At 40.7% G+C, this 23,644-nt stretch overlaps 1 protein-coding gene across 1 annotated transcript in view; it reads right to left on the bottom strand.

Annotated features, from left to right (window-relative positions):
• otofa (otoferlin a) overlaps nucleotides 1–23,644 on the bottom strand; it is a 104,618-nt gene that overhangs the window by 58,611 nt on the left and 22,363 nt on the right. The window contains exon 3 of the mRNA XM_067383537.1: nucleotides 4,669–4,757. Coding sequence (XP_067239638.1) covers nucleotides 4,669–4,757 — 89 coding nt within the window. The remainder of the gene's footprint in view (nucleotides 1–4,668; nucleotides 4,758–23,644) is intronic.

The raw sequence follows: 23,644 nt of genomic DNA, 5'->3' as shown, positions 1-23,644 counted from the left end.
CCCCGTGACACCGAGCTGCCGTCGCACCCTTGTCCGGTGGTCGGACCCTTCGTTCCTGCGGGCCGGAGTACCCCTCGAACAAGTGTCCAGGCATGCTGTGTCCTCCACAGATGCCTCTGCCAGGGGTTGGGGGCCACGTACAACGGGCATGCAGTGGCAGGTCTTTGGACGGGGCCTCAGCTGCATTGGCATATCAATTGCCTCGAGTTGCTAGCGGTACGTCTTGCGTTGGCCCGCTTCAAGAAGCTGTTGTCAGGCAAGCACGTTCTAGTCCGCTCAGACAGCACTGCGGCCGTTGCGTACATCAACCGTCAGGGTGGTCTACGCTCCCGTCGCATGTCGCAACTCGCCCGCCATCTCTTGTTGTGGAGTCAGAAGTATCTGAGGTCCCTTCGGGCCACTCATGTCCCAGGTGTGCTCAACCGTGCAGCCGACGAGCTGTCACGGCAGCCTCCACTTGCGGGCGAGTGGCGGCTCCACCCCAGGCGGTTCAGCTGATTTGGCAGCATTTCGGCGAGGCTCAGGTAGACCTGTTTGCCTCCCCAGAAACTGCCCACTGCCAGTGGTTTTATTCCCTGACCGGCGGCACGCTCGGCACGGATGCCCTGGCACACAGCTGGCCCCCGGGTCTGCGCAAATATGCGTTTCCCCCAGTGAGCCTTCTCGCACAACTCCTGTGCAAGGTCAGGGAGGACGGGGAGCAGGTTCTGTTAGTGGCTCCATACTGGCCCACTCGGACCTGGTTCTCAGACCTCATCCTCCCTCGCGACAGCCCCTCCCTGGCCGATTCCTCTGAGGAAGGACCTCCTGACTCAGAGACGGGGCACCCTGTGGCACCCGCGTCCCGATCTGTGGAACCTCCACGTGTGGTCCCTGGACGGGATGCGGAGGTTCTGAGTGATCTCCCGCAAGCGGTTGTAGACACCTTCACTTCCGCTAGAGCTCCTTCCACTAGGAATCTCTATCCGTTGAAGTGGAACCTGTTCGTCGAATGGTGCGCCTCTCGCCGAGAGGACCCCGATCATGTTCGGTCGGATCCGTGCTTTCCTTTCTGCAAGATGGGTTGGAGCGAAGGCTGTCTCCCTCCACCCTCTAGGTGCATGTTGCCGCTATTGCCGCACATCACCATGCAGTTGTGGGTAAGTCCCTGGGGAAACACGATCTGATATGCATGCTTTTTCGGTCGACGAAACGTGCCTAGAATTCGGGCCCGGTGATTCTCACGTCATCCTGAGACCCCGGCCTGGATACGTGCCCAAGGTTCCTACCACTCCCTTCAGAGATCAGGTAGTGAACCTGCAAGCGCTGCCTTCGGAGGAGGCAGACCCAGCCCTAGCTTTGCTCTGTCCCGTCCGCGCTCTGCGCGTTTACGTGGACAGAACGCAGCTTCAGGACCTCAGATCAGCTCTTCATCTGTTACGGAGGCCAGCAGAAGGGAAAGGCTGTCTCCAAGCAGAGGATGGCCCACTGGATAGTGGATGCCATCGCCTTGAGCGTACGAATCCCAGGGCGTGCCTTGCCCGCTCGGGTTGAGAACCCACTCCACCAGAGGGGTGGCCTCTTCCTGGGCGCTGGCTCATGGCGCCTCGCTGACAGATATCTGTAGAGCTGCGGGCTGGGCGACACCTAACACGTTCGCTAGGTTTTATAGCCTACGTGTAGAGCCGGTATCCTCACGTGTACTCGCATCCACTAGTCGGTAGACGTGTTGTACCCACTCTAAGTGTCGGCTTGCAATGCCATTCCCGCCACTGGCCGGATACGTGCATACTTTCTCTCCAGTCGTGTTCCCCGCTTGGCGAACCCTGTCGAGTTCCTCCGCCTCCCCCTTCGGCTCGGACATTGCGGAGTGTCTGATGCCAGGCCTACATCCGTCGCTGACGCTGTCTGTTGGCTGGGGCCCATATGTCGTGACCCCTCTACGTGAGCGGTCCCATATGTGTATTTTCCACGGTTTAAAACTCCCTACGGGCCGAGTCCGTGTCTTTCCCTTAGCAGAGCCAGCTCTGCTGTCACCTGTCAGATGAGTCTCCCCCTAACCAGGTGGAGCCATCCCAGGGACTCCATATGCGTACTGCCCCCGGGCCAGTCCATATGTGTATTCCCACGTAAACTCCTCCCCCATTGGGTAGGTAGTGGTCTCCGCAGCGTCCCTTCGGGTTCGCTTTCCCAGTGTGTCTAGTTTACTTAGTGGGTAGTGGTAGACAGCAGTAGACTCTCTCGGTGTAAGCTCGCCCCCTTCACCGCCAGCCGGTGCTATGGGCGGCTGAACTTGCGCTGGGCACTGGAAGGGGTTTCGTAACTGTGGCGCTTTAGTTGGGATCCCAATTCGTCGGTCACTACTGACGTACGTCGAACGTGACCGACTGAAAGGGAACGTCTCGGTTACGTATGTAACCCTCGTTCCCTGAAGGAGGGAACGGAGACGTACGTCCCGTCGCCACAGTTTCTGTACCCTCGCTGTAGCGCGGACACCAGTTGTCTCCTCAGCGAAAAACAGAGTGCGATTGCATCTGCTTCCTATTTATATACACCTGACGGGGGCGGTGCGCATTATGCAAATATCGCACGCCAATTCCATTGGCTTGTTTTAGTTTACACGAAGATGATAGGGCTCTCTAAGCGATATCCCAATTCGTCGGTCACTACTGACGTACGTCTCCGTTCCCTCCTTCAGGGAACGAGGGTTACATACGTAACCGAGACGATTTTTCTACTGACGCTCAGAACAGCTGTTTATTTACCGTCACATTGATGTAGCCAGACCAAATTAACCATATACACTCGCACACACCAACTCGCACTGACGTCTGCATCAGCAGAAGTGTCACACCTTTCAGGCCACAGAATTTGTTGAGTGGAGAACAGCTAGTAATGACTGTCAGGCTTTCCACTACCTCTGGAGGAAAACGGTGGATGGAAAAACACCACAGCACTCCTTCAGAGTATAGTGGGAGAACAACTTCACAGAGTGAATACTGACAGGTACAGGCTCAGAAAAAAAAGCTGCACTGAATCCCTTCAACAAGTTTCTAGAAAATACTATAACCGGAACTGACTGGTGGACCTCTTTTCTGACACTGCTCTCTCATTCATATCTTGGAAATGTTATAAAGTGTAAATTAGAAATTTTCATTAATTAATACTACCACTAGCACTTTTATACTACCACTCTACTAAAGACAAAATAAATTATTAAAATAATATTTGGAAAATACTATATGAATATTTTTATTTAATATATTAATATATGATATAAAATTATAGGTAACACTTTAAAACAAGGTCTCATTTGTTATCATGTATATATTAACTAACATGAACTAACTGAGCAATACATTTGTTACAGTATTTATTAATCTTTGTTAATGGGGAGTAAAAATCCAGTTGTTTATTGTTTGTTCATGTTAGTTCACAGTATATTAATTAATGTTAATAAGTACAACTTTTGATTTTAATAATGAATTAGTAAATGCTGAGATTAATAAATGCTGTAGAAGTATTGTTCATTATTAGTTCATGTTAAAGGGATAGTTCACCCAAAAATGAAAATGTGATGTTTATCTGCTTACCCCCAGCGCATCCAAGATGTAGGTGACTTTGTTTCTTCAGTAGAACACAAATTATGATTTTTAACTCCAACCGTTAATGTCTGTCAGTTTTATAATGCGAGTCAATGGTCACACAGTTTATAAGAGTCAATAAACATGCACAGACAAATCCAAATTAAACCCTGCGGCTCGTGACGACACATTGATTGATGTCCTAAGACATGAAACGATCAGCTTGTGTGAGAAACCGAACAGTATTTATATAATTTTTTACCTCTAAAACACCACTATGTCCAACTGCATTCAGCAATTGCTTGGTGAATGCGCTCTGACAACGGCAGTGATATCTGAATGCAGTTGGACATAGTGGTGTTTTAGAGGTAAAAAATGATATAAATACTGTAGGTAAGCAGATAAACATCAAATTTTCATTTTTGGGTGAACTATCCCTTTAACTAAAGTAGTTATCTAATGTTAACTAATGAAACCTTATTGTAAAGTGTTACCAAACTTTATATATATATATATATATATATATATATATATATATATATATATATATATATATATATATATATATATATATATGAAGGCTATGATTAGGTGGGCCATCCCTCCTGTTATCATGTGCAACATTTCAAAATACCCAAAAGGCTCAAATCTTCTACACTGCTACTGGACATTCAAAAAAGTGTATGAAAACCAGCATTACAAAGAGAATTTATGAGTTATGAGGTCCTGTAAATAACAAAGACATTGCTAAACAAACAAGCTTTAGTTTGTCTAAGAGAATATTTAAATAGCCAATGCTTTGTTGCTGAAGTTTGTTTGGAGACCACAGGTTGAAGCCATGAATGTTAATTACCTGAACTAAATGGAACTGTATTTAGGCTTTATTTATAGCCTTGCTCCTCTCAATATCTTGTTTAGATTCATTTTAGACTGCAATAATCCTTCTATGTGTATTGATTATATTGTATTTTCTAATCATATCCTCTTAAGTCTATACAGAAGTCCGTCAATAAATATTATACATTCAGAAGCAAGTATATTACTAGTCTGCAATCTTTTTTGAGCTGATCTGAGGTCACATAGCAAATATATTGAATTCTCATACCTGTTAGTGAAGACTTTGCTGTAGTTAAACACTTGGATCTCCAGCATCTCATCCCCATCCACTTGACTCCCAATTGGCCATCGGAATGCCTGGAAAACAACCCAAACAAAGCCAAAAATCAATCTGTTCAATCTGTTTAAACAGAACAGACCACTTGTAGACATTTCCATGCTAATTATCCACACTATATTGGGTCCATATCCAAAACAGCTCTAGCTCCACACCACACCATTAGACTTCTCATATCAAACCAAATAACTGAATCATTATTGGCAATCCGATAAAACCTCTGCAGGAAATCATACATTAACAACACAACAACAAATGAGCACAGATAAAGACAGGTGAATGTTATCAATACTGTCTTGCTTGGTGATCTATACAGAAGCCCATTTATGTTTCAGAGTAAAATATAAAAAGTTAATTGTGAGATAAAGTTTAAAATAACAAATAGTCACATTATGGGATATAAAGTCGCAATTACAAAAAATAGTCATGAAGTTGCAAATGTGAAATATTAAGGTCCACACTGCACCATTAGACTTCTAATATCAAACCAAATAACTGAATCATTATTTATAACTGAATCAACTAATTGCAAATGCTTTACTCTTACAACCAAAGATAGAAATACACTAGTCTCAACCTAAATACACTAAGTTCAGCCCATTCACCATGCCAAACTTTAGTAGGGATTTCAGTGTGAATATTATGTAAAATGACCCACTTGCATTCCTTTTAAACTAATTGTTGCAATCTATGACACTGCCGGAGTCTTTTCTGGTGCTAGGGCTCTCAACAGTGGGATGATGCATTAACTTGCTCCTGATCCCAGAACATAGACTCCCATCTGGCACACTGATCTATACAGACAAACGGTCTGCCCTGAGGGCTCCTGAGGCATTTGTTTCACTGCGATTATGGAGAACAGCAGTACTCCACTGCCAGGCTGTGGGACCACAATGTTTCTTGCCAAATCAATCAGTGCAGAGCTGAGACTGGCCAGGATGCTCAGACTAGGGGAATGAGATTTGTTGTTTTGTGGTTAAAAAGTCACTGAGGCCATGTGCAGGTAAATACGGTTGTCACTTCTGCTTAATCCTGTTTTGAACACAGAGTTTGGTTATTTACAGGAGTGACAGCCACATTCAACAAGCAAATTAAGTCTTGAAAAATTCAAGAAGTGATAACGTGTCTACAGGACTAAACTGAACACGACGTTGTTAATTGTTATTACAAGCGTATCAGAGGGATGTGAGTTTCTCTTCTCCAAGTGCAGTGCAAAACAAAGCATATGGAAAATAAGAATATGTCTTCTCTCCATCACACATTTTGACACATGTAATTGCATAATTGCAAAGACAAAACATTGCGCCTTGATTGATGGCAGTTTACTAAAGTTTGCCAGGCGATAATTTGTCTCCCTAACTGTTGCCATCCATGTTTCATGTTGGAAGCCATAAGACAAAATCGCCGTTATAATCACCATATCAATTTAAAAATGTTTTCTCAAGTAACCTAAAATTTTCATCTAAATCTTCATCTAAATAAGCTGGGTTTTATTTAAGTCAAAAAATGATCTCAAATTGACTACATTATTTTACATCAACAAAATAGACTTTTAAGGGTTTGATCACACTGAAATAGTTTCTAGGTAATAGTTGCCTATTACAGCACAGAATGATGGGTAAAGACAAAATGGACAATAAATATATATTACCATTCAAAAGTTTGCGGTCGGTATGATTTTTTAAAATATTTTTGAAAGAAGTCTCACAAATCTGCATTTATATAAACAAAATTTCAATATAAACAGTTATACAAAAGAATAGAGAAAATTAAAGATATATAGAAAACAGAAATTATTTTTTAATATAATATATTTTAAAATGGAATTTATTCCTGTGATGGCAAAGCTGAACATTCAGCAGTCATTACTCCAGTCTTTAGAGTGTCACATGATCCTTAAGGACATCCTTCCTTCAGGATACTTTGATAAGTAGAATGTTCAAAAGAACAGCATTTATTTGAAAAACAAATATTTTGTATCACTATAAATGTCTTCACTGTCACATTTGATTCATTTAATGCATCCTTAATGAATAAATGTACTAATTTCTTAAAAAATAATAGTTATATTCAAGTCTGCAGTAAGCCTATAGCAAAGAGTTGGGGAAACAAAGATTATAGGAAACTATATACAAAATAATAAGGCCACTTAATTCATCAGTATGGTCAAATGATTAGATGAACCAGGGCAGAAGGGGAATAATTCTTTTCAAAATTGAATTGCATTCATGATGAAATTGAATTATTTAACTTCAATAATATCTTGTAAAAATATATATGTGTGTGTATATATATATATATATATATATATATATATATATATATATATATATATATATATATATATATACATAAAAATAATACAAAAGCGAAATTGAGCTCGTTGTCAATGTGCGTAAATGATTACACAAGGAAATAACATATTTAAGAATCTAAGTGAAACTTAATGGGAAAAAATTGTTGAGCTTGGTTGTTACATACACACACACACAAAAGCTAATTTCTGTCAACAGGACACCCACAGTCTTTAATTCTAAGCACATTAGGATCATTTGTCTATTTGAACATTATGGGTTCTCATCACAGTATGAGCAGTTAATGCGATGAGAGACATGATCCTCACTCGAGAGGGAGAGATACATACCAGATGCTTGCAAGGACTACATCTGAACATTTTATAACACATAAGGGGAAAAAAGAAAAAAAAAAAACAGGAACACGGGAGGGTCTCAAAAGGAGTCATGTCATGTATGGCATGTATGGAAAGTGTGAAGTCATATCGAACACAAAAGGCTGAAGAGAGGTTGTATGTGAGATTTACTGGATGTCTCAAACCGCCTCCATTCTCACTCGAGCAGCTGCGCACACTGCAGCACAGGTCTATATGCTAAACCACTGATGGAGTACTGCAGGAATTGTGCGCTTTGCTTAGCTTCACGGTCTCAGCCAAATACCCACGGGGTAAAGTCCAGTCAAGCACAGTAAGGATTTTCCACTCAAATCTCTGAGCTCCAGTGCAGAATATTCACTCCCACAGACAGTTCAAAATATGAGGAAGAATAAACAAGAGGAGATGGAGTTGCTCATTAGAGAGAAAGGAATAACTGGAAGTGAGGGCCTATTTTAAAACTCACTCATCTCTACAATCCCTCATGTATGTTAACCTTTAGTACGTTTATTAGAAAGCTCGAGGTGAGAGGCGGTTTGGAGTGTATGGGGAAGAATTAAGAATATGAAGTGTTGAGATAGGGATTATCTCTTTAACATGGTTTATGCTCTCTGTGGATCAAAGAAAAAATCATCAATATTTCTGCAGCTATTAGAACAGCTGTTAGAAGTCACTCTCATGGATTCATAAAGTCATATACATCAAAAATCCCAACCATTATCATGCAAACATAGCATTGAGAATTAAAAGCATTTTGTGAGACGTTTAATCATACTTCAAATTGTCTGGTGGGGTGTTATTGCTTATCAATCATAAATTAACAGAGATGCATAATATATATTGCATTTTTAACACTGTTAAATGTTATCTTTATTAAATATCATCTTCATACTGTAACGTTATAATACTGTGATGCTTAAATCCACTTGTAGAATTTGAAATTACTGATTTTAGTTTTTAGAGTTTTATTTTTCCTTTTACTAAAACAAAATAGTATCAAATTTTAACATCAGCCATTTTTGAGCTATCAACAGCAATAACATGAGAATACTCTCATTGGTATCAGCCAGAATCTTAATATATTGTGCATCCATGTAAATGAACAACCAAATTATTGTGTGAAAATGTAAACAACTGTGCATAATTCAGTTTGCCGCAAATAATATTATTACAAAAACCCATGTCAAGTTGCAACAAACCCTTTATAATAATTAATAATATCCTTACAAATGCTGCTGGCTATCAAGAGAACAGATTGAAAGAAGGACTTACAGTGACTGTGCCTATAGATGCAGATCAGATGAGGGGCACTTATGAATTATTTTTGTAGATGATAAGGCTACTGATTAAATCTAGCAGCTTATTCTTGTAACAGCATTTGTAAGAAGGCTGCATTCATTAACACAAAGATGTACCGCTAGTTCAGAGTTTCTCACCATGGCTAATTAACCCAGGAAATCAAAATTAATTGGACAAAAATAGCATGGCTTGTGCACTCATTTTCAAAGCATAAGCTTCACCACATTTTGTCAGATGCATGGTTAAAATGGGAAAAATAAATGGTAAGAAAAATAATCTTAATTCAATATGCATTTACCAAAAAGTCTATAGTTAAGGATGTTTTTTAACACAAAAACAAAAAAAAAAATTTTAAGAAAATGACTGCAATGTGTAGAGTCACATGACAGAGACTCACACTCATTGTATACAAAAAAGTGTAAATCCTAAAGAAATACCTGCAATGCAGTGGGATTATTTAATGGTCACTTCCTAAAGTTTACACATTAAACCTATAATAAATATGAAGAAGTTCAGGACAGGTTGTGGAATAATTATGTTTGGAGAATGTGTCTGTCCTTGAAAAAAAAAAAAATATCTCCAGGTGCCATGAGGTTTGAGCTCAGAGATCTGTGACATTACAGATTCACTCAGCGTCTTGTTGACTGGACTCCATTTCACTGCAGATAACTCAGAGAAATAGAGTCTATTTTCAATCTATCCTCTTCTCTACTTTGTTCTCTGGGATGCACTACAGACTCTCATAACCAAAGAAACATTTTATGAAAGTATTTTTCCACAGGTTTTGAACCCCAAATATTTATATTAAATATTAATGTTTATACTGTGAGCAGAATCCTAAACAACTATAATATATACATAAAGGATAATGTACAGTTAGCTACCCAACAAATAAACACATTAGATTTTTTAAAAATGTTACTTATCTTAAAGCTGCCACTAAGAAAAAAGTCCATTACAATGTACAAAATCAGCATAATGACAAGACGAACACTGAAACAATATTACAGCAGTGAATTTTCACTACAATCAATGAAGCAAGAGTGAGTGTGCAGTGTGATATGATGAGAGACATGAAAGAGGAGTGGTCTGATATATAGTGTTATTGCTATTGACAAATCAGAGTCCAGTATTTAACAGAAGTTACAAATGATGTTGCAGAATCAAGTCTGGAGTCAGTTCATTTTAATGAATGCCCTACAACATCACAAAGACTGATTCTCCTTATAATCATTGTAGCGTCTGGACCAATCAGCCACACAATTATTCATGGTATTTAATGAATTACCCATAAACTCACTCTCACTATCAAAGTTCTCTGAACTCATCCCCCTAAAACTGCAACCAACATCCCAAGTGTAGCTAGCACACAGGCACAACTAGGTGTCCTGTTACAGTTATATGGTACTTTTATGATCCATAAGAATGCTGTAGAGACTAGTGACTCATCCTTCCTGAGAAGGACAAATAAACTCTCTTAATCCTACGTATTCTCTATATAACCACTTGGGAAATGTATAAACATGTATCCAAGTTTCCCATCTCATGACTTTCCTTTTATAGGCTTTATTCTATGTATTAATTCTCTCTTTTGAACTATTTTGGTATTAATGTTCCATAGTTGCAAATGTATAGTTAACTGAGATCACATTGGCAGCATGCTTGGTATCTACGGACTCCAACTTTCATTTCCTATTTGGTAATTTATGTTACATGTTACTAACTCTGTGACACATTAGTATTATAAGAATCTAGAGGGTTCTTCTCTCAAACATCCAATCCAGTGTCTTATGCTAATATCTTGCTACAGAACAAAGACTCGTAAAACTTCCCTCCGAGGGGGGAACTCCTTATTGGCTCAGACACCTTAAGAGGGTGTGATGTCTCCACCCCTTATATTCATGGATCACAAGATAAAACCTCTCTCTTCCTGCTCTTCCTCCTCTTCTTTTTTTCACTGACAAATGCTGACGTCAAGATGATGCTTTAAGAAGCTAGAAGCTTCTAAGGAACCCCAAGCTTGTGCCGGGCCTCGGCCTAGACCTTCCATTCACCAAAGATCCTCTGAATCCAACTGGTTCTCTTTCATCAAGACAATATCAGCAAAGATTCAACGGGAGCCTCCACAAATTGCATCAGGACACTTTAATTCAACTTGGAGAGACATGCAAGTATCAAACTTAGTCTCATTATCGGATACATTGAGTATCCTTACCCCTGTTAAAGAAGGGCCGGTTAAAATTAAAACTGATGGTTTGCTCAAGGCTGTTGATCTGCTGAATGTCCAACAATGCTGTAACCTCTTGCTTCCTGTACTCTGCGTTAGCTCTCTCTCTCTCTCTTGGTAAACTGTATGCATGTATGTGTGTGAATGTTAGAGTAGTTTAAGTGTTTAGTCTAGTTAATAAAGTCTTGTTCATGTCACACGTAAGGTTGTCCGTGTTTTGCGCTCATATACGGGGAGTCCCTATTCATGTCGGTCCTGACTACAGGCTTTTAGTAGAATAAGATTGTTATTTCCCATAACCTGGAAATGAACATTTCTTAGTTAATAAACAATTAACACTGTGTGTTCATTGAACAACAGGTTAATTGATTGTAATATTAATTTTATTACATTAAGTTAATTTTATTAACTGATTAAAATATTAATAATTAATTATAACTAGTTATGATTAATTATTCCTATTTATTTTTGAGCTAATTTGCTACAAATGGTGGAGAATGCGGGCATGAATAAACAAAGGTTATGAGCTTAAACCACTGTCAATTTAAAAGTGTGCATTTGATAATTCCAGTCAGAATATGTCAGACGATGCGCATTTTGGTCACTAATTGCTGGCTTGTTAGATGCTGATAAAGTGATGGCTTGAATTGACATCTCTACTGTAACTGAAAGAGTCTACTCTTGACACATTTTAGCATATGTTCAAATGGTATCAGTGTAAAGTTAATCTGATTTTAGCGAAGAAATCCTAATCTCAGTATTAGAGCGTAAGCCTGTGTTGACGAAGGAATCTCAGCTCAGCGGCATGTAAACTGTACCAGAATTGATTATTCTGCTTTGGTTGGAGAAATACCAATTGCAGTATTGCTTAACCTGTTTCTGATGAATGAATCTCAGTACAGTGTTATATAAATGTAGATTTGGGTAATGCTCCCCTGTTATAGTTAAGATTGATGTCATTCATCTAAACTTTGCCTGCACCTACAAGCATAGCTACCTTTTGACCAAAACTGTGTTTCACTCGCTGAAAGGAACATCAGTATTCATGCACAAGACGGACTTAACTATATATGCTTAAACAAGCTTTGACTTACAGCAAACTGTGTAATTACCCTTTAAACAAGTACAAGACGTTGTTTAAAGTAGAGAGAAGAGTTTACATGAGTAAAATTTGCAAATGCCAAAACATATTTGCATTTTACTGAATGTAATATCAAGTTTTTGAAAATCTGAAAGTATAAGCGTCACATTTTAACTCTATACGTAACTTGTTTGAAATGAGCAGACAGTCTCTATAAACTGTTTGAATTGCCCAAATGTGCATTGGTTCCCATGACAACGACTTGTCACAGGAAGTGCTAACTCATCACCCTGTGATGCCATATTGTAAACAAACCAGGCTAGGTGGCTAAGCTAACCTCACCTAGCAGCCCTGCACCTCAGGCTAAGCTAACTAATAGCTTCTACAGTTAGTGGTTAGCATCATTTACGTGAAGCCTTTAACTATAGCTTGTGTGTATGCAGTGTGAACTGATCTAAACCAATTTCCCTTAACCACATTCCTGGTTTTCTGATTTCTTTCTTTCCTTACCTTTAATTCTTCTCAGCTAATTTCACCTGCACTTAGGTGCATTTCTCCCCTGAACACTGTTCAGCTAAATCTGCAGTTACTAGGGTGATTAAATCTAAATTTAATTACATGTAAAGTGTTTAACTAAAGAAGAATTCTAGGATTTATTGAGATATTTCAATAACACGTTGACTAAACTTCTGGGAGGGACACACACATGGTGTGGTCCTGAACACGCTGCAGCTGTGACCAACTATAGAGTGATTTCCAAAGCTAATCTAATTGTTAATCACTAGTGCTATTGACTATTCCCAATACCAGGTCATTCTGCTGTTTTAATCACTTCTTTAAATATTTTATTGATTTTAATTATAATAGCAGTCAGCTATTTGTTTTTACTAGTATTTCTTTCATCTATGTGATTTATTTACATTTTCCTGTTTAGTCTTGTGTGGTTTAATTTCCCAATATAACCACAAGCAACTAGACATACTCTTCTTCTTGATTTTGTTTATTTACAACAGTTGCTTCAATTTTATGAGCCAGTTACAAAGGAATCCGAATGATTGCTATGGCATAATTTTGAGCACCACTAATAAGCACAATCTAATAGGAAAGCTCTCCTCTTCCTCTCTCTTTCTCTTTTCCATTTGTTCGGAGGTCAAGCCTGTTGTGAGCCATCAGTAAGAAATACTAAGAAATAATCTGACCACAAGAACCATCTTAAGTCATTTATTAAAGCTAGCTGTATTTCATACACCTGGCTGCTCACTGTGCCTTTAGCCCTAAATTCAGTTTGATCTTGCAGTAGTCTCTTGCCCTTACTCTCACCACAAGCGTGCCTAAATGTTGCAGATGCTCAGCCTAACTGCCCAGATGGCAGACCAAAAGGACTGGCTATGTGTCGTGAGGAACACCCTCCTAACCAGTGCTGCTGAGCAATTACGGCACCAGAGCCAAAAGCAACTGGACAAAGATGGAAGAGAAGTAAAGGCAGACGACTCAAACCAGAGGTGTGATCACAATGATCTGACTGAAGTCAACTTCTTCCTGGCCCACATCCTCGCTGTTTTGAAACAGGAGGTGAACAACCTCAAACTCCAGATCACAGAGACTCACAAGGAGCTGATGCATGCTAAAAGCCACATAGACCAGCTAGAGATGGAGGCTTGGGACAGACGCAAGGACCCTGACAAAATAGAGACACAGAAGAAAAGAGAACTGAGACTCTCTTACCTGCAGCAAACAGAACCATTGCAGGAGAAACGTCTCACTTCACCGCATGGAGTCAGCAGAAGAACCTCCCCCAGCCAAGCACAGAGGTACAGAGGGGAGGCCAAAGCCTTCTGCTTGACACCTTATCAGCCATTTTCCTGAAATCCTCTGCAGCTGCAGGAAGGAGAAGGATTAATTCAGACAGACCCAGGTACCAGACCTACCACAGGGAGAAGCCAGGGATGGGAGCATCCTCTCCCTGCAGACACAGCAGGATCTCCAACAGCAGGCAGCCCAAGGACGACTGGACACGCCTGCATCGGACCTGCAGGAGCTTCTAACGCTAGTAAGATAGCTCCTTGAACAGTTCTTACCTGAGGAGTACTCAGAAGTAGAAGCTTCTGACCACTCACACAACACCAGCTCAGAGACCTGAGCTTGTCTACTGTCTACATCAACCGCAATGGAACGACCACCACTCCAAGAGACACATACAACCAGAGCCCATCACAGCCTTCCAGCCTTGTGTGCCAGTGGTGTGTCTGATCTCTCTACACCTTCAACGTCGTTCGCTGTTGTCCATAGAAAGAACAACAACGATCGAAAGGGGGGGATGTAGCGTCTGGACCAATCAGCCACACAATTATTCATGGTATTTAATGAATTACCCATAAACTCACTCTCACTATCAAAGTTCTCTGAACTCATCCCCCTAAAACTGCAACCAACATCCCAAGTGTAGCTAGCACACAGGCACAACTAGGTGTCCTGTTACAGTTATATGGTACTTTTATGATCCATAAGAATGCTGTAGAGACTAGTGACTCATCCTTCCTGAGAAGGACAAATAAACTCTCTTAATCCTACGTATTCTCTATATAACCACTTGGGAAATGTATAAACATGTATCCAAGTTTCCCATCTCATGACTTTCCTTTTATAGGCTTTATTCTATGTATTAATTCTCTCTTTTGAACTATTTTGGTATTAATGTTCCATAGTTGCAAATGTATAGTTAACTGAGATCACATTGGCAGCATGCTTGGTATCTACGGACTCCAACTTTCATTTCCTATTTGGTAATTTATGTTACATGTTACTAACTCTGTGACACATTAGTATTATAAGAATCTAGAGGGTTCTTCTCTCAAACATCCAATCCAGTGTCTTATGCTAATATCTTGCTACAGAACAAAGACTCGTAAAACTTCCCTCCGAGGGGGGAACTCCTTATTGGCTCAGACACCTTAAGAGGGTGTGATGTCTCCACCCCTTATATTCATGGATCACAAGATAAAACCTCTCTCTTCCTGCTCTTCCTCCTCTTCTTTTTTTTCACTGACAAATGCTGACGTCAAGATGATGCTTTAAGAAGCTAGAAGCTTCTAAGGAACCCCAAGCTTGTGCCGGGCCTCGGCCTAGACCTTCCATTCACCAAAGATCCTCTGAATCCAACTGGTTCTCTTTCATCAAGACAATATCAGCAAAGATTCAACGGGAGCCTCCACAAATTGCATCAGGACACTTTAATTCAACTTGGAGAGACATGCAAGTATCAAACTTAGTCTCATTATCGGATACATTGAGTATCCTTACCCCTGTTAAAGAAGGGCCGGTTAAAATTAAAACTGATGGTTTGCTCAAGGCTGTTGATCTGCTGAATGTCCAACAATGCTGTAACCTCTTGCTTCCTGTACTCTGCGTTAGCTCTCTCTCTCTCTCTTGGTAAACTGTATGCATGTATGTGTGTGAATGTTAGAGTAGTTTAAGTGTTTAGTCTAGTTAATAAAGTCTTGTTCATGTCACACGTAAGGTTGTCCGTGTTTTGCGCTCATATACGGGAGTCCCTATTCATGTCGGTCCTGACTACAGGCTTTTAGTAGAATAAGATTGTTATTTCCCATAACCTGGAAATGAACATTTCTTAGTTAATAAACAATTAACACTGTGTGTTCATTGAACAACAGGTTAATTGATTGTAATATTAATTTTATTACATTAAGTTAATTTTATTAACTGATTAAAATATTAATAATTAATTATAACTAGTTATGATTAATTATTCCTATTTATTTTTGAGCTAATTTGCTACATCATTGAATAACTACCACAATAACTGAAAATATTGAGATTCCTTCACTTAAAAATGTGCATCCTGCACTGTAAATCTCAACAAGTTCAGAATACTCAAAACATTTGATGAAACTTATTACCTCAAAACATTTAAAGGTGCCCTAGAACTTTTTAAAAAAAGATGTAATATAAGTCTAACGTGTCCCCTGAATGTGTCTGTGAAGTTTCAGCTCAAAATACCCCATAGATTTTTTTTATTCATTTTTTTAACTGCCTATTTTGTGGCATAATTAGAAATGAGCCGATTCAGGGTGTGTGGCCCTTTAAATCTGGTGCTCCACGCCCCAAGAGCTCGCGCTTGCCTTAAACAACATAAACAAAGTTCACACAGCTAATATAACCCTCAAAAACACTTTACAAAGTGTTCGTCATGCAGCATGTCTAATCGCGTAAGTACAGTGTTTATTTTGATGTTTACATTTGATTCTGAATGAGTTTGAGGCTATGCTCCGTGGCTAACGGCTAATGCTACACTGTTGGAGAGATTTATAAAGAATGAAGTTGTGTTTATGAATTATACAGACTGCAAGTGTTTAAAAATGAAAATAGCGACGGCTCTTGTCTCCGTGAATACAGTAAGAAATGATGGTAACTTTAACCACATTTAACAGTACATTAGCAACATGCTAACGAAACATTTAGAAAGACAATTTACAAATATCACTAAAAACATCATTATATCATGGATCATGTCAGTTATTATTGCTCCATCTGCCATTTTTCGCTATTGTTCTTGCTTGCTTACCTAGTCTGTTGATTTAGCTCTGCACAGATCCAGACGTTCTGCCCTTGTCTAATGCCTTTCATAATGTTGGGAACATGGACTGGCATATGCAAATATTGGGGGCGTACACCCCGACTGTTACGTAACAGTCGGTGTTATGTTGAAATTCGCCTGTTCTTCGGAGGTCTTTTAAACAAATGAGATTTTTATAAGAAGGAGGAGACAATGGAGTTTGAGACTCACTGTATGTCATTTCCATGTACTGAACTCTTGTTATTTAACTATGCCGAGGTAAATTCAATTTTTGAATCTAGGGCACCTTTAAGTAAACAATTTTTTAAGTTAGTAGAACTCCAAATTTTTGTGACAAGTGGGGTGGGGCTGAGAGCCGTGGAAGCGGAGCAAGGCCAGTGTGGTGCACAGGTGTCTCTCATTGACATTAAACATGTTTGATATTTACGTATCGTGATCGGGCTGACTCTGACGTGATACCCGCGATAGCCAATGAGAGCGAGGAAGTGTCACTTACCGGATGTTGCGCGATTCTTTAGCTGAAACTTGGCAGCCACAAACATGCCACGAAAGTAGAGTATTGAGAAAGAAGATCACCCATATCCCTTTTTTTCTTTTTTCTTTTTCACTGTAAAGCAGAACGCGTGACAGGAGAGCCAGCTGATAACGTTTGTTTTTCTTCTCAAGTCATGTTTGATCTCACAAGTCTCTGTGAGATCTCGTGTCACTGTGAAATTGTTCCTACATTCAACAGGTGTGTGGTCTTGCAAGCACGGTCGAATCATGTAATGTGTGCGTTCAGAGGATTATAATGCTAAAAATAGTTTGAAACTGTCATTATGTCTGTGGTCTTCCAGAGTTTTAAAATCGGTTAAGATTTGAAAATCGTCCAGTGTGTCCCAGACCTAAGTTCAGCTTATAACAATGAATTTGAGTTCATGCAACTTTTTTCTATTAAGTACAATGAACTTTTTTAATTATTATTTGAGTGAAACAAACTAATTTCATTTAATTAATTTCACTGTTTGGTTTTACAGCATGGTTTTATCACCAACCTCAGTCATATTTTACTTACTTGAATTTAATTTATCTCACCAATAGTTCTCTCCCCCCTTACATAAGCTGTGAATAGACGATCTCCCTGCTTCAGTGATGGTGAAGACGTGAGGTGATTTGAGTTTGCAATTCAGCTCTAAGAAACTAAGAGCCTCCTCACGATTTAAATGCACAGAGAGTGAATTATTCAATGGCAAAGGATCACACGCTCTGACATGCCACATCTCCATCCCCCTCACTTATTCTCTCTTTCTCTTTTTTTTTTTTTGTCTCTGATTCAGATAAAGGAAAGATGCATGAACACTCAACTCTTTCAATGAAATCAATGCCTCTCTATTAGGTACAAAATGTGCACTGGTCCTGACATCAAACCGCATCTCTAATCAGCCTGCTCAGTCAAGCCCCCTGGTGTTTTTCTTTCTCACACTCGCTTGCCCTTCTCCTCCTCTCCTACATGTTTATCTGTCTCTTTCTCGCATGCTGCATGCTTTGGTCTATTCTTCTCCCTTTTTTTCTCATTTCTTGTAATTTGAGCTTTTTGATCACGATTTCTCAGCTCTTATCTTCATATCTGTCTTCCAACCTCTTTAATGTTTCATACTGCCACATAAAGTAGCTTCCTGACATTAATACAACAAGTTAAAGCACTTCTTGTTTCAGATTCCCAGTGTGCGGCCAACTTTCAGGAACATTTCAGCTAATTAAGCTTATTAAAAACAGATTGTTTTGATTTACCGCAGTAATCTGGGATGATTTAATGTGGCCATTACTTCTTCACTCTTCCCTCTACACCATATGGCCTCACAGTGTGTGATTTCTCCTGCAGCACCTCAAACATCTCACCCTCTGCAGACTTCTCTAGGTGACCTCATTCAAGACTGAATCACAACAAGCTCTTATCTTCTCCTTTCCTTTGCCATTAAATCTAAGCATGAAAAGAAATGGTTACAAGCATTTACATGTCTGAATTTTCTTTAACACATGCTAAAGACAGGGGGCAGTAATGTTAGAGATTTTACCACAAGAGAACAGCACAGTATGCAAGTATATAGATTGTGCACTGTATGATAGTAAGGTAGTTAAATAAAAATGCTAGCTTCTTTTTTAATGTATTTGAAACAATCTTCCATACATCAGTGGTTCTCAACTGGTGCACAAATTAAAAATTATTCTGCACAAACAGCGGGGGAAAACAATGCTGAATGCAAACTGCATAATTATGGAGATAGCATAGAAAAATAAATAAGCATATTAACTTTTAAAAACAGAGGAGAAAAGTATTCACCTGTATTCACCTGTAAGTCTAAGTACAACTGTTACTTAGTATAAGTTTCAACGTGGACAGGTTGCGTGACACGCATTCTTCCTTAAAAACTATGACCAAAAAAAACTATACTAGTTAAAAAAAACACACTATATACATATTGAAACAAGAATAAATATTGTTTGTGCTCACCACAATGTGTTTTGTTCAGTAATTTTTTGGTGCTGAGAGCAAAAAACTACAAATTCAGACATTTACAGTAACCAAACACTTACATTATACTATAAAAATAAGCCTCTTTAAAAATGACCATTACTAAATATTCTATTTTTTATCGTTTTACACTGGGTACTTGCCACTAAAATATGGGTCCTAAAGCATAACGATTTGAGAATCACTCCTTTAAATATGTCTAATCTCTTGCTTGCTATGTTCAACCTTCACATGCGCACTTTAAAACAACAAATTCATTCGTCAGCTTTTCATTAGTGATCTGAAGTGAAGGATCATTATGTCTGTGTGCAAAATTTGTTCACACTCCAAATTGGAAACACAGCATCTAATGTGAAATGTCAACATTTCATTCTCCAGCAGCATGAAGCATGTGTTTGAAAACTGTTGGGAAGCTGAACAGAATGAATGATTTGACAAAAGAGAGATTGATGCAATTTGGTGCTTCACTGGGCCATTGAACAGAATGATCATATCAAATGAGATCTGCTGGTCATGATGAGACAATTCTCCATCTGCATAATTTGAAAGCAAATGTTATTTCTTCACTGAGACACTGATGCAGTGTGATAGCTGATGTTTTGTGATGGACATGAACTTAAATGCATTGACATTTGAATAGCTTTTGATGCAATTGACGCGGGTTCGAATCCGCCTTTTGCCGAACTCGCTCTTCTCCCTTTTCCTGTCACAAATCAGATCGGAAAGGCATTTATTTTTAATAAAAATGAAGAAAATATTTGAAAAGTTGAAATAATGTGCCTAACAAGTGTTTATAATAAAGTATTTATTGAGTTGGCAATAGATTTGCTCCTCTCTGATTGGTTGTTGCCAACTGTCTGTTGCCCTAATTAGTTGCCCTGTGTCTCATCAGGTTGCCCGTTGACGGCAACATTGCCCAGCAACATTGCTCAAAAAGTTGCCCTGTGTATCATCACCTTAAGACCTTCGTTCATCTTTGTAACACAAATTAAGATATTTTGATGAAATCCGAGAGGTATCTGAACCACACATAGGCAGCAATGTCATTGCATCTTTCAAGGCGAAGAAAGGTAGAAAAGACATTGTTAAAATAGTCCATGTGACTACAGTGGTTCAACCTTAATGTTATGAAGCGACGAGAATACTTTTTGGCTGTGAAAACAAAAAAATAACAACTTTATTCAACAATTCCATCTCCTCCCTGTTAGCCTGGATGCCAGCCGAACTTAGCCCCGCCCACAACATTTTGAGGTCGGGGAGTTCGGTCTGGACTCGATCCGTAGAGGAGTAATTATGCCCGAACAGAAACTGTTCGGACCAATCACATTTGTCAGGGCGATGATTGACAGATTATCACCAGAAACATAATCAGCCATGTCATCAAAGAGCGCTTGGGTTGAATTAGTTTACAACAATGATGGCTGTTGTTGAAGAACTGAGATGTGTAGATTCCGCCATCGCGTCCGTTATAGAAGATATCGACAGCGCATTAACTGGCAAGTACTCCGTGTATACTTAAATTCTTTTTACAACACCGGCAAAGATTGTTTACGCTCATATTCTACTAGTTCCAGCATGTGTGCAGTTGAATTCTGTTGACAACTATGCGTCGCTCAACATACATCACTTACTCTGTAGCTCTGATAGGTTGTAGGTCTATCCAATTGAGGTCTTTCCTGGATCGGTTGAAATACGCCCCCATAATCAAAGCCCAATGGAGCAGTATCAGACTCATATTCGAACTAGAATTGAGTATGACCACGTCAGGCTACCTCCTAGTTATTCTCATACACTGTTCACGTTCAGCACTTCCAGGTCCCACATCAGAACGCCGGCTCATTATCAATACTGATGGAATTGTTGAATAAAGTCATTATTTTTGTTTTGTTTTAAGCACAAAGTAAGTATTGTCATCGTTTCATAACATTAAGGTTAAACCACAGTAGTCACGTGGAATATTTTAACGATGTCTTGACCATTCTGCACCTTGAAAGGTGCAATGACATTGCTGCCTAAGTGTGGTTCAGATACCTTTCGGTTTCATAAAAAATATCTTAATTTGTGATCCGAAGATGAACGAAGGTCTTACGGGTGTAGAACGACAATGGGGGTGAGTAATAAATGTCAGAATTTTTGGGTTAACTAACCCTTTAAAATGGGTATGCATATATACAAAAAGTAGCAGTGGTAACAACTTCATGATCTCTTGGAGACATTATTTTTTATTTTAAATAAAAAAAGGATTTGGGGACAGACCTTCATTCTGTAAACATACTTTTATTGCCCTTTGTTTGGTTATGCAATGTATTCCTGTGCAACTATTTCATCACTTCAAGTATTTACAAGCTTCAAGTATTTTATAAGCTTTCAGAGAAAATTTGCACTGGTTTTCACTTCACCAGGCCCATATTTTAGACCGGTTTCCTAACATTTATGGTCTTATGGATCCCCAACAGCCCCCGATCACCATCTGTTCCTGTCATGTTCCTGTCACATCCCGGACTACATTTCCCATGATCCTCCATTGCTCATCACCTGCACTCACTTCACAATCATTCCACACTAATCACCACACCCAGCTGCAGCTCATTATCAGGACTATAAAGGACTTTCACTCACACCACCTCACCGCGAAGTCTTGATTTCCCAGTGTGTCATTTCTGAGCGTTTCTGTGTTTCCTGTCTGCCTGTGTTTCCTGTCTGCCTGTGTTTCCTGTCTGCCTGTGTTTCCTGTCTGCCTGTGTTTGATCTTGCCTGTTCCTGTTTATTGACCCGTTGCTGCCTGTCCTGACTCTTGCCTTGTATACCGACCTGTGAATGATATCCGCCTGCCTCGATCTACTGCCTGTACTCTGACTACGACTCTGCCTGTTCCTTGCTGTTCCTGTTTGCCCCTGGTCGACCCAGCCTGTACGACTATGCTCACTTTGAATAAAAGCTTGCAAATGGATCTCTGCCTCAGTCCCACTTCGTTACAGAAGACCTCGCCGCCACAACGATCCAGCAGCTTTCCCGGAGAGCATATAAACGGTATGGACATTGCTCAATTATTGTTGTGGAGTACACAGGGTACACGATCGCTAGAGGAATATGTGCAGGAATATTTGAACATTGCTTACCTCTCTGATCTACCGGACTGTGCTCTGATTGACTTCTTTTGTGATGGCGTCAACCAACCTCTCCAGAGTAGATTAGGACGAGAGGGACCGCGTTCATCACTCCGCGGTTTTATGGACTATGCTCTGTTGTTAGTTGGTTCTCCATTTACTGTGGGTGTCGCGGAGGAATGCGATTCCTCGGCTGGCTGTGTAATGGCCGCTGCACCTAAGGACACTCACAAGATGGCGGCTTCCATAACAGCAACACCAGTCCACGTCTCCGTTGATCGCCCAGAGTCACGTCACGTCTCCACTGATCGCCCAGAGCCACGTCACGTCTCCGCTGATCGCCCAGAGCAACGTCACGTCTCCGCTGATCACCCAGAGCAACGTCACATCTCCGCTGATCGCCCAGAGTCACGTCACGTTGCTGGTCCTGTCAGAGAGCGGAGAGGATTACGTGCCAGCATGAATGATCCTCCACTGACTACAGCACGAGTGGCTGGCATTCCCAAGCCTCTGCCGGCCGCTTCGCTCCCAAGCCCGGTGGCCGCTTCGCACCCAAGCCAGCCGGTCGCTACGCTCTCAGGCCCGCCGGCCGCTACGCTCTCAAGCCCGGTGGCCGCTTCGCTCTCAAGTTCATCTATTGCAACGCTCTCAAGTTCGTCTATTGCAACGCTCTCAAGTTCGTCTATTGCAACGCTCTCAAGTTCGTCTATTGCAACGCTCTCAAGTTCGCCTATTGCAACGCTCTCAAGTTCGCCTATTGCAACGCTCTCAAGTTCGCCTATTGCAACGCTCTCAAGTTCGTCTATTGCAACGTTCTCAAGTTCGTCTATTGCAACGCTCTCAAGTTCGCCTATTGCAACGCTCTCAAGTTCGTCTATTGCAACGTTCTCAAGTTCGTCTATTGCAACGCTCTCAAGTTCGTCTATTGCAACGCTCTCAAGTTCGTCTATTGCAACGCTCTCAAGTTCGTCTATTGCAACGCTCTCAAGTTCGCCGGTTGCCATGGACTCAAGCGCCCTGGACGCGATGGACAAGTTGGCTGCTTTGCCAGTGCCTACGGGCAAGATGGCCGCCCCTTCGGTGCTCACGGAGGTAGGGGACGTTCCAGCCATGGAGTCCACCCCAGAACCCGCTTCAGCCAGTGAGTCTGCTCCAGAAACCGCTCCAGTCGGTGAACCATCGCCTCATCCTCGGAAGAGGAGGAGGAGGAGGAGGAAGGCTCCTTCTGTTCTTCCCTCTCTTACGTCCAAGCGTCTTGTCCTGCCGGCGCCACCCGAGCTCCTCGGTCTGCCAGCACCACCCAAGCTCCTCGCTCTGCCGGCGCCACCTGTGCTCCTCGCTCTGCCGGCGCCACCTGTGCTTCTTGCCCTGCCGGCGCCACCTGTGCTTCTTGCCCTGCCGGCGCCACCTGTGCTTCTT

The sequence above is a fragment of the Chanodichthys erythropterus genome, chromosome 4 (genome assembly GCF_024489055.1).
Source record: "Chanodichthys erythropterus isolate Z2021 chromosome 4, ASM2448905v1, whole genome shotgun sequence".
Classification (NCBI taxonomy): domain Eukaryota; kingdom Metazoa; phylum Chordata; class Actinopteri; order Cypriniformes; family Xenocyprididae; genus Chanodichthys; species Chanodichthys erythropterus.
This window is presented reverse-complemented; position numbering and strand designations above follow the sequence as displayed.